We start from the raw sequence: 15,397 nt of genomic DNA, 5'->3' as shown, positions 1-15,397 counted from the left end.
CTTGTTTTATATGTATATTTGCACTTTTGATATTGTATTGTGTAGTTTACTAATAAACACCTTTAGTTTGGTACCACCAGACTCCAACGGATTCTTCTTTCTCTGCTGGTCTGACACCCAGTTACGGGGTACGTAACACTGGTAAGAAATCAAACCACTTGTCAATGTATGTAATGACAGACTCATAGAAATTCACAAAGTCCTGTTGCTGCCTGGACCTTTGTGCTGGCACTTGTTTGTCCATCAGCTGCTTGGTCTGGAATCCAAAGAAGCTGTCCTGTTTCCGCAGAAGCATCTACATTTTGAACTTTCGGACTTCCTCGTAAACAGCTGTGATGCAGAGTTTTATTTCCTCCAGCTTTTTTACGAGTTGGTCAAAAACACACCCCATGTTGTGGAAAAAGCACAGGTAAATTTCAGTAGCTCCAGTTTTTTCTTCATCCTCAAAAATCCTCTTCAGTGCCACATGACAGGTCTCAAGGGACTTGAAGTATGACGTAAGAGCTGGCCAGCTTTGTAGGAGACGTTCGACAGCTGGGTGAAGAGAGAGCCATCGTGTGCAAACATGACGCAGAATTTCACGCCACTCAGTGTCAACAAAGGCAAAAAATGAACACGGTTCCTCTCTTCAGGAAGCAGATATTGAGAAGTGGCTGTAGACCTTTAGAACAATTGTCTCAATATCCACTGACAGCTGATCACAGGCGTGCTTGCAGGCTTATAAGCTATGTGAGCTGGGCAATTAGCTTTCAGAATGTGATTGTTGGCACTGCTCAATAACTGGTAAAATGAGTGGTGTTTTCCAAAGTTTACATTGGCATTATCTGCTGCATAGGCTGTGACGTGTCTAATATCCAGTTCATACTTCTCCACACAGCTCATCAGAGCTTGATGTATGCCATCTGCAGTTTCATTACAGTCTTCACAAAAGTCAGGTAACTTACACTGCAATCCATCACAGAGAAATATCTCACGCACACTGGAAACATTTTTCTATCTCCCTTGTTTGAGGCATCGGTGGCAAATAAGAAACACGTGGGCTCACCTTCTTCGGTTGGGGACAGATCATCTATAATATCCCGCACAGTCTTCGGTCCTAAAACATTCATTGTAATCATCTCAGCTTTCGTTCTTCCAAGTGCATCTTCTTCACAACATTTGAATCATTAAACAAAGCACTGTTGAACTTAGCAAGACAGTCGGTGCTGTTGTAGCTGAGTTCGTGTTTAACCGTATGGTACACATATGAGGCTTCACTTGTCACGATTTTGTCATTTTCCGCAGTAAATTTCATGAAGAATGCACCAATATTGCTTGCACCTTTAGCTATTGTGGCCTTCTTGTGCACTTCTGTGGAAATACGCTGAGTTAGGTCACTCTCACCTCCATGGCCAATTGAGAATTCCTGACGGCATAAAGTACAGAAGGCCTTTGTCGACGTCGAGACGCTGCTGACGGGCTTACCCCACGTCTTTTTTGCTTCCCATTGCTTGTTATAGCTGCACAGTCTTTTTTGGAGGTTTATCCATATTGGCACATGCCAAACTGATTGAACAACACCAGACATTACTGAAACTTTTTGTTTTGGCAGGAATTGGCAAAATATAGCACACAACTGATGCGCATAAGGGGGCCTGTGATTGGATGACAGGTGAATCACTCGTGCACATGCAACACGCACACACGCTGTTGTACCAGATCTAGGATCTGTCTGTAAGCGTGCCCTCTGGTAATTACAGAGTAGTAGCAGTCAAATACGGGACAAGGGAGGTCCCGTATGGGACAAACCAGTTTAGCCCAATATACAGGATGTCCCGGCTAATACAGGACAGTTGGCAGCCCTATGAATGAGTGGAATTCTTTCTAAAGGCTGCTGTAGCTGTGGAGGCTAAGTGTTTATGTATATTTAAGGCACAAGTTGATAGATTCTTGTTTGGTCAGGGCATGAAGGGATATGGGAGAAAGCAGGAGATTGGGTCAGCCACAATGAAATGGCAGAACAAGCTTGTTGAGCTAAATGGCCTATTACTGCTCTTATACTTTATGGTCTTATTGTGTAACCTCCCCAAAGTGAGGGTCCTCATTGGCACCTATGAGACTTAAAGCCTCAGCTTAACTTTTATAAGTGTCTATCAGTATCACCATTTTAGAGAGGATATACTATATACTCAGTATCAATTTCATTATAGCACAGCAAGGCTAAGAGTTTGCATGTTCTCACTGTGACTGTGAGGAGCTTTCTCCAAATCCTCTCACGTCCTTAAAGGATACATACTGGTTGGTTAATCAGATGCTCAGGACTGGAATCCCGAATTTGCAAATCTCTGAGAGTCTGCTGTGGAAGTTGGGGCCCAGTGACTGCAAATCCAAGAGTCCACTAGGGACTGGAAGCTGAAGAAGACCAGTCCTTGGATTAGATGACTGCATATGTGCAAGGGTGAAAGGGAGAGAAGAATGGGTCCCGTTGGTCATTGTGTTCTGTGTTGTTCTGCCAAGTATTGTGAGAATGCTATGTTGGAGTGTGGTGACTCTCACAGGCTGCCCCCAGCACATTCCTAGGTGTGTTGGTTAACGTAAGTAACACATTTCATTGTATATTGTGTTGTAGATGTGATTTAAAAAATCTGAATCTGTAAATTGACCCCAATGTGTAGATGAGTGGTCGAGTTGTAGGTGGGATAGTAAAAATACTTAACTGGGTACATTGAAGGATTTGTCCCCATGCTGATTGCTTCTACATCCAGCTGTGGGAAGAGTTGCTGCAACTATTAGCGCAGAAGTGGAAAAATAAGACCACAAAATACTGTAAAGATTCGGCCCTTTGTGGAGAGAGAGTCATCGCACTTGGAAAAGTAACTTCACATCTTCGCAGTGTGACGTCAAGGAGCAGGCGCCGCTCCTCATTGCGCATGCGTTCTACGCGCCCCAAGCTATTACGTCAGAGGGAGGGAATGTGTCTTCTGTGAGGAGATTTCTTACCCTAATTTACAGGTAATCTACAGGCAGCGGGGTGCGCTGGAAAGTTGGGAATACATCCAGACTCCTCGGAGTTCACCGCCAACTAATTAGTAATAAAATCGGCAGACGAATGGAGCTGCGAGCTGGGTGCCGGGAAGTTTAAACCGTTGTATGATTTAAATTGTAGCTGTCCGAATGGCGGGGGGAATGGTGGTAAAGACACGCCGCATTTGCGTTTATTCTGGTGATAACAAAGGGATATGCGGGGCTAGTAATCAGAGAGGGGTGAGTTGCAGTGGTAATTCAGCATTTAGGGAATCAACGGGGACGCTGGCTGGGTTGAGTGGTGCTGCTGTGGTCCGTCTCCCCCTGTTCCGAGCAGTTGGATGTGTCGGTGGTTTGAACGGGAGCGCGCGGCGGGGGTAACGGCAACAGGCCGGTGATGGCCGGCGACCGCGGGGCCGGGCACTCGGACCCCCGGACACCAGCTGGGGGTCACACCGCTCCGACTGTCTCCACTAGTGCAGGCGCCTCTAGATAGGCAAGAGCAGTAAACAACGGATGACTGACAGATACACGGCCACCCTCTTGATCTAAGGTGTGGGTATCATTGAGCGTCTTAACGGAGGAAAGAGAGTCAGAGAGTTTAAGGAAGGCGATTCCACCAGAAGGTACATTGGGTCATTTACATTGATTGATTATGTCAAGGCCAATATTAACTGTCCCAGTAGGGTTGAAGAGCTGAAAGGGTTTCCAGGGGAGAACCGTGATCATGGAAAGATTAGAACCAAGGTGAAAATTTCAGACTAGTTTGCTGATTAACCAAAAACAGACCGGTGAATAAGAGTTAATGTGGTTCAGGATTTGACTAATAAAATTTTGCTGAAAGCAGATACCTGTATTATGTTTGAGAGAGAGAGGGAGTCTCTCACTCATACTCACACTCGGTCACTCCTCACACATAGTCTTGGAAATGTCGACTGTTCATTTCCATAGATGTTGCCTGACCTGCTGAGTTCCTCCAGCATTTTGTTATATTGCTTTGGATTTCCAGCATCTGCAGAATCTCATATGTTTATGTTAGGTTTGAGGACTTTTGGCATTGTGAAGAACAATTGTGTTGCAGATGCCAGCGAGTGCCGGTCCTTGGGTTACACTAATGTAGTTATACTCCAGTTACATTTAGTGTCAATTTTATGTTGTTAATATAAGAAAGGTACATCATCTAGTCCTTAAAATGTATTTAGAAAAAGCATAAACTTAAGATACTGGAAATCTTAAGCAACACACACAAAATGCTGGAGGAACTCAGCAAGTCAGGCAGCACCAATGAAGCAAAAGTGACAGTTGATGCTTCAGGGCTAGAAATAAAGAGGGAGAAACTAGAATAAAAAGGTAGGGGGGTTGGAGCAAGAGCAGGCAGATGATAGGTGAAGCCAGGTGAGAAGAGGAAGGGAGATGGGTGGAGAGAGGGAAGTGGGAATGATGTAAAAAGCTGGGTGGTGATAGTGGAAGTGAAAATAGAAAATGATTGGAGAGGACCATGGAATAAAAGGAAGGGAGGAATGTACGGATGAAGGGTAGATCAAGAAAATGGAAGGGAAAAGAGAAGTGGTGATGGGACTAGTGGAATAAGGGAAAACGGGGGGGGGGGGGGGGAATAGAATGGCATAGTTACTTGAAGCTTGATAAGTTCATGTGACAAATCCTGGTAATACTGTGTGATCATTTTCAACTCCACAAGCCTAAGATTCTAAACCTAAGGAATTGAGACTATTTCTCAAATTATCTAACTGTAGAAATTATAATTGCATATCTGCTTTATGATGACATGATATAAAAGTGATCCTAACCATTCTAAAAGCAAATAAACCTGTCTTTCAAAACTTTGTCCAATAGGTTTCCCATCATTAATGTAAGACTCATCGGCCTATAGTTCCCTGGCTTATTCCTGCTGCCCTTCTTAAATAAGGGTACATTAATTAGGATAGCTCTCATCCAGTCTTCCTGTACCTCACCTCTAGCTAACAAAGACACAAAAGTATCTATTCAGGCCCTAGCAATCTCCTCCCTTGCATCCAATAACAAAATAGGATACACTTGCTGAAGATCTGGAAATTTATTCACTTTTATGTATTTCAAAACCTCAAATACCTCCATCTTCATATTGTTGATAATGCTCCTGTGCATCACCTTTCCCTTCCCTTCAAGTGACTTGCTTAATCCTTGCTATCTGAAGCTGATATAAGCCTTTTATTCTGAATAGCCCTTGTCCACCAGGATTCTGTAATCCTGCCAGTCTTGTCTTTCACTCTAACAGGAACATACTGACCTTGAACTCTTCCTATCTCATTTCTAAAAACATCCCACTTGCCGGACATCTCCTTACCTAAAGAAAGTCTCTCCCAATCAAATTGTGCAAGTTCCTATATGCTGCCATCAAAGTTATCCTTGCCCCAGTTTAGGACTTCAACTTGTGGACCAATCTTACCTTTTTCTATAACATTTCCTAAATATATTTTGAGTGTAGCCTTTCCCTATAGGTAATCTATATGCCGCTTCAGAAAAATTCTACCTCATCTGATCCCTGAGCACTAACACAGTCCCAGTGACTCTTAAGGAAGCTAATATCATTTACTTTGCAATACCTTCTCTCTCTTCCTGCATCTGACATTGGTACTAATATGGACAATGATATCTGTCTGTTCTTTCAGAATATTGTATATCTGCAGAAATATCTTTGTCCCTGTCATCAGGGAAGCAATATGCCATCCTGGAATCTTGCAGGTGGCTAAGGAAACACCTATCTGTGCTCCTGATAATAGAATCCCCTGTTACTCACCCAGACTGAATTTCTCTGCTGTTCTGGCTGCTGCTGTCGATTTCCTCTAGGGGAAAACAGTAGAGATATTCTGGTGACACACACAAAATGCTGGTGGAACGCAGCAGGTCAGGCAGCATCTATAGGGAGAAGCGCTGTCGACATTTTGGGCCAAGACCCCGAGGGTCTCGGCCTGAAACGTCGACAGCGCTTCTCCCTATAGATGCTGCCTGACCTGCAGTGTTCCACCAGCATTTTGTGTGTGTTGCTTGAATTTCCAGCATCTGCAGATTTCCTCATGTTTGAGTTATTCTGGTGGGTGATTTTGACTTCCCATGCTGATTGAGACTCCCTTTGTGTCAGGACAGTATTTGTTCGGATCATCTAAGAAGGATTTTTGAAACAATATGTAAATAGTCTGTCTAGGCATAGGACATTTTTAGACTTCATATTGGGGAATGACCCTGGCCAAGTGATTGAACTTTCAGTGAGGGAACATTCTAGGAACAGTGATCATAATTGTGTATGTTTTAAGTACTAGATTAGGGGAACGCTGATTACAACAATATTAGGTAGGAACCGAAGAAAGTAGATTTAGAAATTGTTTAAGACATTAAGGTGGATAAACCCACAGGGCCTGATCTAACACAAGAAACTCAGTGTCTTGGCACCTCACCAGTTGCTAAACGATAGGCATTATTATTCTTTTGTTTTAAGCAGGACAACAGAGACAAACTATTAGGTTGTGAGCCTTACATCACTGGTGGGGAAATTACTGGAGAAGTTTGTTGTTGATTGATATACTGCTGGGAAAGATGGAATTATTAGGGACAATCAGCATAGCTTTGTGCTTAGGTCCTGTGTCTCAGTTTTTCTTTTGAGGAATTGACAAAGATGAGGGTAGGGCAGTGAGTGTTGTCCAAATAAACTTCATTAAACCATTTGACTTGATCCGCTGTGGTACAATGTGCTGGCTGGCAGTGTAGAGGCACCCTACAAGTCGAGTGGTCCTGGGTTCAAATCCGGCTGGCTCCTTGCACGCTTTCCATTTGTACTAGGTTGAATGTCAAGCTAGGAACTTGGTCTTCTAAAAAACAGACAAAATTGCTAAAGAAACGGCAAGGTTACCGCCCAGTGCGCCACAAGGAATGGAAAGGAACAACAAAACTGGTAGACTGGTCAAGTGGATTAAGTCAACTGGGATCCAGTGTAAGTTGCTAATTTAGATACAAAATTGGCTTGGCCATAGAAACAGATCATAGTGGTAGAGGAATTGGAATTAGTTTATTATTGTTACATATAGTAAAAAGCATTTTTTTCTGCATGCATCCAGACAGATCATTGATTTTCTGATTGGAGGTCTGTGACCAATGGTGTTCTGCAAGGATCAGTGCTAGGACCTTTGTTTGTAGTATATATAAATTATTTGGATGAAAATGTAGGTGGTCTGATTAATAACTTTGTAGATGACACAAAAATGTATTTACTTAGCGATACAGCACGGAGTAAGTCCTTATGGCACTTAAAATCATACTGCCACAGCAACCCCGACAAGCCCAATTAACCTAACCTAACCTAATCTTGGGACAATTTACAATGACCAATTAACCTACGTGGTACATGTTTGGATTATGGGAGGAAACCAGAGCACCGGGAAAAAACCCATGCATTCCACGGGGAGGACATACAGACTCCTTACAAACAGCTCTGGATTTGAATTCTGAACTCTGGATACCCTGAGCTGTAATAGCGTTGTAGTAACTGCTACGCCCAAAATTGATGGAGTTGTGGATAGCAAGGACGATTGTCAAAGAATACAGTGGGATGTAGATCTGTTGGAAATATGGGTGAAGAAATAGCAGTTGGGGCTTAATCCGGGCAAGTGTGAGATATGCATTTTGGAATGTCAAATTGGAGTTGGTTTATTATTGTCATGTGTACTAAGATACATTATACGGTGCATTGATGTAGAACATGGTAAAGCAATTATGGAATGCAAAATAAAGTGTAACAACTAAAGAGAAACCTCAGTGCAGGTAAACAATAAGGTGCAAGATCACAATGATTCAGATTGTGACACCAAGACTCCAACTTATTGTACTAGGGAACCATTCAATCGTCTTAGATAAGTAGGGTAAAATCTGTTCTTGAACATGGTGGTTTGTGCTTTGTATTTTCTGCTTGATGGACAAGGGGAGAAGAAAAAATGTCCATCATGAGTGGTGACTTTGATTACATTGGCTGCTCTCCTGAAGTAGTGACACAGAGTCCAGTGAGGGGAGGCTGTTTTCCATGATGTGCTGAGTTGTGTCCATATCTGCAGTTTCTTGTGATCATGTGCAGAGCAGTTGGCATACCAAGCCGTTATACATCCTATGATACAACATGGATGCTTTGTATGATGCATTGATAACAATTGATAAGGTCTAAGAAGACATGAAATTTCTCTAGCCTCCTAAGGAATCCAAGGAGGTTTCAAAGGTTCTAAGGTCCTAGCACTGATCCTTGCATTGGTGAGCTTTCTTGGCAGTGGCATCAATGTGGTTGACCAGGACAGGTTATTGGTAACGTTCATCCCTAGGAACTTGAAGCTCTCAATAGGCAACACCATTGATGTAGACAGGAGCATGTACACTGCTCCCCCCTTTCCTGATCAGCTCTTTTGATTTGCTGGCATTGAGGGGAAGGTTGTTCTCATGACACCATGTCATAAGCTCCCTATCTCCCTCCTATACTCCCTGCTTGTGATTATTTGGTTTATGGCCCACAGCAGTATCGTTTGCAAACTTGTAGATGCAGTTGGAGCAAAATCTGCCCACACAGTCATAAATGTGTAGGGGATTGAGGATGCAATCTTAGAGAGCACCAGTGTTTAGAATAATTGTGGCGGTTCTGTAGCTGCCTATCCTTACTGACTGCAGTCCATTGATCAGGAAGTCGAAGATCCATTTGCAGAGTGAGGAATTGATTTCCAGGGTCCAGAGACGGTAATGAATTCGCTTGGACTTATAGTATGAAAATGAAATTATAATCAATAAACAATAATGTCCAAATGCTTTAGGGATGAGTGTAAGAACAGGAAGTTGGTGTCTGCTGTGGACCTGTTTCAGCAGGTGATTGCAGTGTGTGCACTGCACTGTGGGAACCACAGACTGAACTGGGGGAGGTTAAAAAAAACCTTAAACCAGCCTCCCCTTTATGGACTATGTGAATATTTTCATAAAGGGCAGTAATGCAGCCAGTATAATCAGAGACCCCACCCACACTGGACATTCTCTCTTCTCCCCTCTCCCATAGGGCAGAAGATACTAAAGCCTGAAAGCATCTACACCAGTCTCGTGGGCAGCTTCTGTCCCACTGTTATCAGACTCTAGAATGGACCTTGTACAATAAGATGGATTCTTGACCTCACAATATACCTTATTATGGTCTTGTACTTTATTATTTACCTGTACTGCACTTTCTCAGTTGCTTTTACACTTTATTCTGCATTGGTATTGTTTTACCTTGTTCTATCTCAATGCACTGTGTAATGATTTTGATCTATATGAACATTATGCGGGAAAAGCTTATCACTGTATTTTGGTACATATGACTATAATACACCATACAAAATACCCAACAGCTAATCTGCACAGGGTTTAAAGACATGGCCAGGGACTCCATCCAGGCAAGATGCTTTCCACAGATTTACTATCTGGAAGACTGATATTATGTCTGCAAGAGTGACTCTGGGTTCAGGTGCATTGGCGGCAGTAAGGATGGGTGATAACATACCAGTCCCTTCTGTGCAAGAAGTAAGAATGCAGTAAATGGCGAGAACCCCTGATGTAGAGAGGGATCTTGGAGTCCAAGACTATATCTTCTGAAAGTAGAAATACAAGCGGATAGGGTGGTAAAGAGTGTGTATGGTCTGTATCCCTTCATTGATTGGGCATCGAGTGTAAAAGTTGGGAAGTCAGTCTTTCTTTCAGAGTGGAAAAGTCAAAGGTTTAAGGTGAGAGGGAGAGAGTTTAAATGGAGATATCTGTGGCAAGATTTTTAATAGGTATGGTAAGGGCATGGATTGTGCAGCTAGGAGTGGTGGAAGTAGAGAATCATTTAGATGGACAAATGAACAGGCAGGGAATAAAGGGATAAGGATCAAATATAAACATGGAAACAGAAAACCTACAGCATAATATAGGCCCTTCAGCCCACAATGTTGTGCCAAACATGTCCTTACTTTAGAAATTACCTTGGGTTACCCATAGCCCTCTTTTTCTGAGCTCCATGTACCCTATCCAGGAGTCTCTTAAAAGACCCTATCGTATCTGCCTCCACCACCATCGACAGCAGCCCATTCCACTCACCACTCTCTGCATAAAAAAGCTTACACTCTGTACCTACTTCCAAGCACTTTAAAACTGTGCCCTCTCGTGTTAGCCATTTCAGCCCTGGGGAAAAAGCATCTGACTATCCACACAGTCATTGTCTCTTATCATCTTATAAACCTATATCAGGTTACCTCTCATCTTCCGTCGCTCCCAAGGACAAAAGGCCAAGTTCACCCAATCTATTCTCATAAGGCATGAGAATCCAGGCATGTTGCAATCCAGGCAACATCCTTGTAAATCTCCTCTGTACCCTTTCTATGGTTTCCGCATCCTTCCTGTAGTGAAGTGACCAGAACCGAGCACAGTACTCCAATACTCCAAACAGGTGTGATTAGTATAACTTAGCCTCGGTGGCACAGGCATGATGGACCGACAGGCATGTTCCTGTTCTGTACTTCTCTATGTTCCATATTTCATTCTATGTTCAGATTCAGATTCAGTTTATAATCATAAATGGAAATTTACCAGGAAGGAGGTTATTCTGCCTACTGTCCATGCTGACTTCCAGCAGAGCAAACTCCTCTGTACCATTTCTCTCTCCTTATTTTTAAAAACCTACAAGAGCAACTAAAAGAATCATTAGAAAGGAAAAAATGAAATATGAAATCAAGCAAGAAAACAATATCAAAGTGGATAGTAAAAACTTTTTCCTAGTATATTTAAAAAAATAAAAGAGGGATGAGAGTGGATATAGGACCACTTGAAAATGAGGCCGGAGAAGGGGACAAGGGGTAGGCAATATCTACCGCTACCTCTTTCAGAACCCTTGGGCTCAAAAAGACCCAAGGGTTCTGAAAGAGGTAGCAGTAGATATTGTGCAGGCATTGGCTTTCAAGAATCATTGGACTCTGGCATAGTTACAGAGGACTGGAAAATTACAAATGTCACTCCACTGTTTAAGAAAGGAGGGAGGCAGCAGAAAGGAAATTATAGACCAGTTAACCTGCTTCACATTCCTATTTGGATATGTCCATACATGGCCTCCTCTGCTGCCATGATGAGGCCAAACTCCGGTTGGAGGAGCAACACCTCATACACCGTCTGGGTAGTCTCCAGCCCCTTGGTATGAACATTGAATTCTCCAACTTCTGGTAATTCCCTCCCTCTCCCTTCCCCTATTCCACTTTCACTCTGTCTCCTCTTTTAGCTGCCTATCACCTCTCTCATGATTCTGCCTTCTACTACTACCACCCATAATGCTTTCCCTTTAGATTCCTTCTTCACCTCTCCTGCCTATCCCCTCCCTGCTTCCCCTCCCCCAGCCCTTGATCTTTCCTCTGATTGGTTTTTCACCTGGCACATTCCACCCTCCCCCCACCTTCTTTATAGGGCCCCTGCCCCCTCCTTCTTCAGCCCTGATGAAGGGTCTCAGCCCGAAACGTTGACTGCTCCTTTCGACGGATGCTGCCCAACCTGCTTAGTTCATCCAGCTTGTTTATACGTATTGATTAGCCTGACCTCAGTGATTGGGAAGATGTTGGAGTCAATTGTTAAGGATGAGGTTAGAGAGTACTTGGTTACACAGGAAAAGTCAGCATCATTTCCTTAAGGGAAAATCTTGCCTGACGAACCTGTTAGATTTCTTTGAGGAGATATACAAATAGGATAGGTAAAGAGGATGCAGTGGATATTGTATATTTGGACTTTCAGAAGGCCTTTGACAGGTGCCAGACATGAGGCTGCTTACCAAGTTAAGAGCCCATGATATTACAGAAAAGTTACATGGTTAGAGCATTGGCTGATTGGTAGGAGACAGCGAGTGGGAATAAAAGGATCCTTGTCTGATTGGCTGCTAATGACTAGTGGTGTTTCGCAGGGACTGGTGTTGGGACCACTTCTTTTTATGCTGTATATCAATGATTTAGATGATGAAATAGATGACTTTGTTGCCATGTTTGCAGATGATACGAAGATCGATGGAGGTGCAGGTAGAGTTGAGGAAACAGGTAGGCAGCCGAAGGACTTGGACAGATTAGGAGAATGGGCAAAAAAGTGGCAAATGAAATACAATGTTGGAATAGAAATAAATGTGCAGACTATTTTCTAAATGGGGAGAAAATCCAGAAATCTGAGATGCAAAGGGACTTGGGAGTCCTTGTGCTGAACACCCTAAAGGTTAACTTGCAGGTTGAGTCAGTGGTGAGGAAGGCAAATGCAATGTTTGCATTCACTTCAAGTGGTCTTGAATACAAGAGAAGGGGTGTGATGCCTAGGCTTTATAAGGCATTGGTGAGGCCTCACCTTGAGTATTGTGAACAGTTTTGGGCTCCTCATCTATGAAAAGATGTGCTGGCATTGGAGAGGGTCCAGAGGCAGTTCACAAAGATAATCCCAGGAATGAAAGGGTTATTGTATGAAGAATGTTTGATGGCTCTGGGTCTGTACTCACTTGAATTTGGAAGGTTGAGAGGGGATCTCATTGAAGCCTTTCAAATGTTGAAAGTCCAAGACAGAGTAGATGTGGAAAGGAAGTTTCCCATGGTGGGGGAATCTAGGACAAGAGAGCACAGCCTCAGGATAGAGGGGCATCCATTTAAAACAGAGATGTGAAGAAATTTCTTTAGCCAGAAGGTGGTGAATTTGTGTTCTTTGTTACCACAGGCAGCTGTGGAGCCCAGGTCATTGGGTGTATTTAAGGCAGAGATTGATAGGTTCTTGATTGGACACTGCATCAAAAATTATGGGGACAAGGCTGAGGAGGGGGAAAAAAGGATCAGCCATGACTGAATGGCAGAGCAGACTTGGTGGGCCAAATAGCATAATTCTACTCCTATGTCTTATGGTTTATGGTCTTATTTCCCTATTTTAGAGTACCCAAGTACTAAACTAGTTCTTGTGTAATACTAATTACTTGTCTACTCAAATCTATCTCACCTGGAAAAACAAACTGAAGTTTTCCGACTTGTAGTTGTACTGCAGTTTGAGTGTATTTATGGCCTCTGAGGCCAATTAATGAAGCTCTATGGCCTAGAATTTCATTGAAAATGTGCAAGTTTTACAATTATGGTGAAAAAATTGTTTTTGTTAAAATTAATGCTTATTTAATAGGAATGCTGATCAAACTTTAACTTCTATTGATCTGCTTTAAGTTGTCTTACTTGCTTACTTGCCTAGAAATGGATCTGACTTCTTCCATGAAATCCCTGTTGCTGGCTATCACACAGTATAAAAATAGCAAATCCGAACAGAATGCTTTACAAATCCAAAGACAATTGGATGTAAGTACAACATGCATTGCATGAAAAAAATCTCTTCTATTTTGTGATTTTATGTGAAATCTTCTGGATAAGTAGATTGCAAGAATTCATAATGTTGTCAAATGCACAACCCTTGTTGAGAAATGAATATTTTCTAGTCTGGAAATGTTCAGCTAAATAAATTTTGATTTTTTTGTAGATAATTTGTGGAATGAAAGCAATACACGTATTTGCAACAAATCAAAGTTTGCCAAGTGAATGTCTGAACAGTCTTGTGGAGCTTGTCGGTGATCCTAACATAAAAGTGACACTGACTCTGAAGATAATAGGATTACTCACTCAATTAGGTATTGTTTTAATTTGTTAGATTAAGTTAAATACTCTCATGCAACAGAATTCATTTACTTTACATGACTTATTATCACAGAAATGTATTATGGTGGTATTGTAGACTTTGTTAGGAAATTAATATCTGTTTAGACAACTCTTTCATGCTTACAAGTAAAATTGCTTCCATATACTTGTATTGATCTCTGAAACTGTAGAGAGAGAACAAATATACTTAGGGATTTTCCAAAAAGCATTTTAAAAAAATACTCCTGTGCAAAAATAGTATCTATTCAGAAAAAGTCTGTGCACCTCTGCCTCAAGTGTGGGGAAAAAAATGATAAATGTTTAATGTTGAAATTTATGCAGTATGCACTATGTGGAACTATTGAAATCATATTCAGAAGGTTAGTGAAATTTAAAAGGGAAAAAGTTTTATAGAATGAATTAGTAATATTAGAAGTCGTAATCTGGAACAGATGAATGTTCAAAAAGGGGTGAGCAACTAGGAAATAAATTAAATCAAAGAGAATCAGAATCGGGTTTATTATCCCCGGCATGTGCCCTGACATTTGTTAACTTAGCAGCAGCAGTTCAATGCAGTACTAAGTGAGTGTGTATATATACACACACACACACACACACACACACACACACACACACACACACACACACACACACACACACACACACACACACACACACACACACACACACACACACACACACACACACACACACACACACACACACACACACCATATATATTAAAAGCAATTTATAAAGTAACTACAGTAAAATGCAAAAGGATTAGACTGGGTCTTGACCTAAAATATCGACTGTCCATTTCCATAGATGTTGTCTGCCTCATTGAGTTTGTCCAGCATCTTATGTGTTGCTCTAGATTTTTGTTTGCTGAGGCCTAGTTTGGGCAGAAAAACACAAGAACCATATCCTTTGCAGCATTAAGGCAAATATTGCTGACTTCATTAATTTTATCATTATAAATGCCAGAGAGGGAGGAAGAAGTGTTGGAGATATAAAAGATTAGAATCTGAAGTGAATAAAAAAGCAATGAACAGTCAGTACTTTGGGTCAAGACCTATTAACTGGACTGATAGAAGGGAGATAGCCAATTTAAAGAGGTGAGGGATAGAGGTGCAGAAAGAGCTGGCCTCTATCTGCCAGCAGATCTTAGGTAGATCTAAGTGAAGAGGGGTGATAATCAGATGGATGAGGAAAGAATGATGATAGTGACAGTGGTGATAGGTGCAGGCAATAAACGGCTGCAAGTAGTAGAATCTAATTAGTTAGGGAAATGGAGCATTGAACCAAATAAGGGAGCTGGGGTGGGCAGATTGGATCAGTATGGGAAGGGAACCCAGTAGAAGGAGCATGTAGTTGATGGGCCGATGGAGTGGGTTTAGTGGAGAAATAAAACAGGGTGACTGGGTGTGGGTCTTGGAGTGTGTGTTATTGGAAGCAGAAAGGTCAAGAGGAGAGAGGAGAGAACTGGGACAGCAAGGAATAGGTTTCCTGAAATTGGTTAATTCACCATTCTTGCTGTCAGATTGTGGACTACCGAGGCAGAATATGAGATGCTGTTTCTTTAGTTTGCCTTTAGTCTCAACGTGGTGACACAGGAGACTGAGGAAGTGTGCAACCTGTACATTGAATTCTCCTTTCTTTCTTGATAGTATTAAGGTAAAGTAAGAGCT

The 15,397-nt window shown here is 42.1% G+C and overlaps 1 protein-coding gene across 2 annotated transcripts in view; it reads left to right on the top strand.

Annotated features, from left to right (window-relative positions):
• Window positions 1-2,899: 2,899 nt before the first annotated feature.
• Window positions 2,900-15,397, top strand: part of cip2a (cellular inhibitor of PP2A) — a 95,089-nt gene continuing 82,591 nt past the window's right edge. The window contains exons 1-3 of one of the 2 annotated variants that reach the window (XM_073045295.1): window positions 2,900-2,991; window positions 13,270-13,373; window positions 13,552-13,699. In XM_073045295.1, the coding sequence (XP_072901396.1) occupies window positions 13,272-13,373; window positions 13,552-13,699 (250 nt within the window). In that variant the 5' untranslated portion in view covers window positions 2,900-2,991; window positions 13,270-13,271. Of the gene's footprint in view, window positions 2,992-3,427; window positions 3,630-13,269; window positions 13,374-13,551; window positions 13,700-15,397 lie in introns of those variants that run through there. The other variant, XM_073045296.1, reaches the window with a different exon arrangement.

The sequence above is a fragment of the Hemitrygon akajei genome, chromosome 5, assembly GCF_048418815.1.
Source record: "Hemitrygon akajei chromosome 5, sHemAka1.3, whole genome shotgun sequence".
Classification (NCBI taxonomy): Eukaryota; Metazoa; Chordata; class Chondrichthyes; order Myliobatiformes; family Dasyatidae; genus Hemitrygon; species Hemitrygon akajei.
This window is presented reverse-complemented; position numbering and strand designations above follow the sequence as displayed.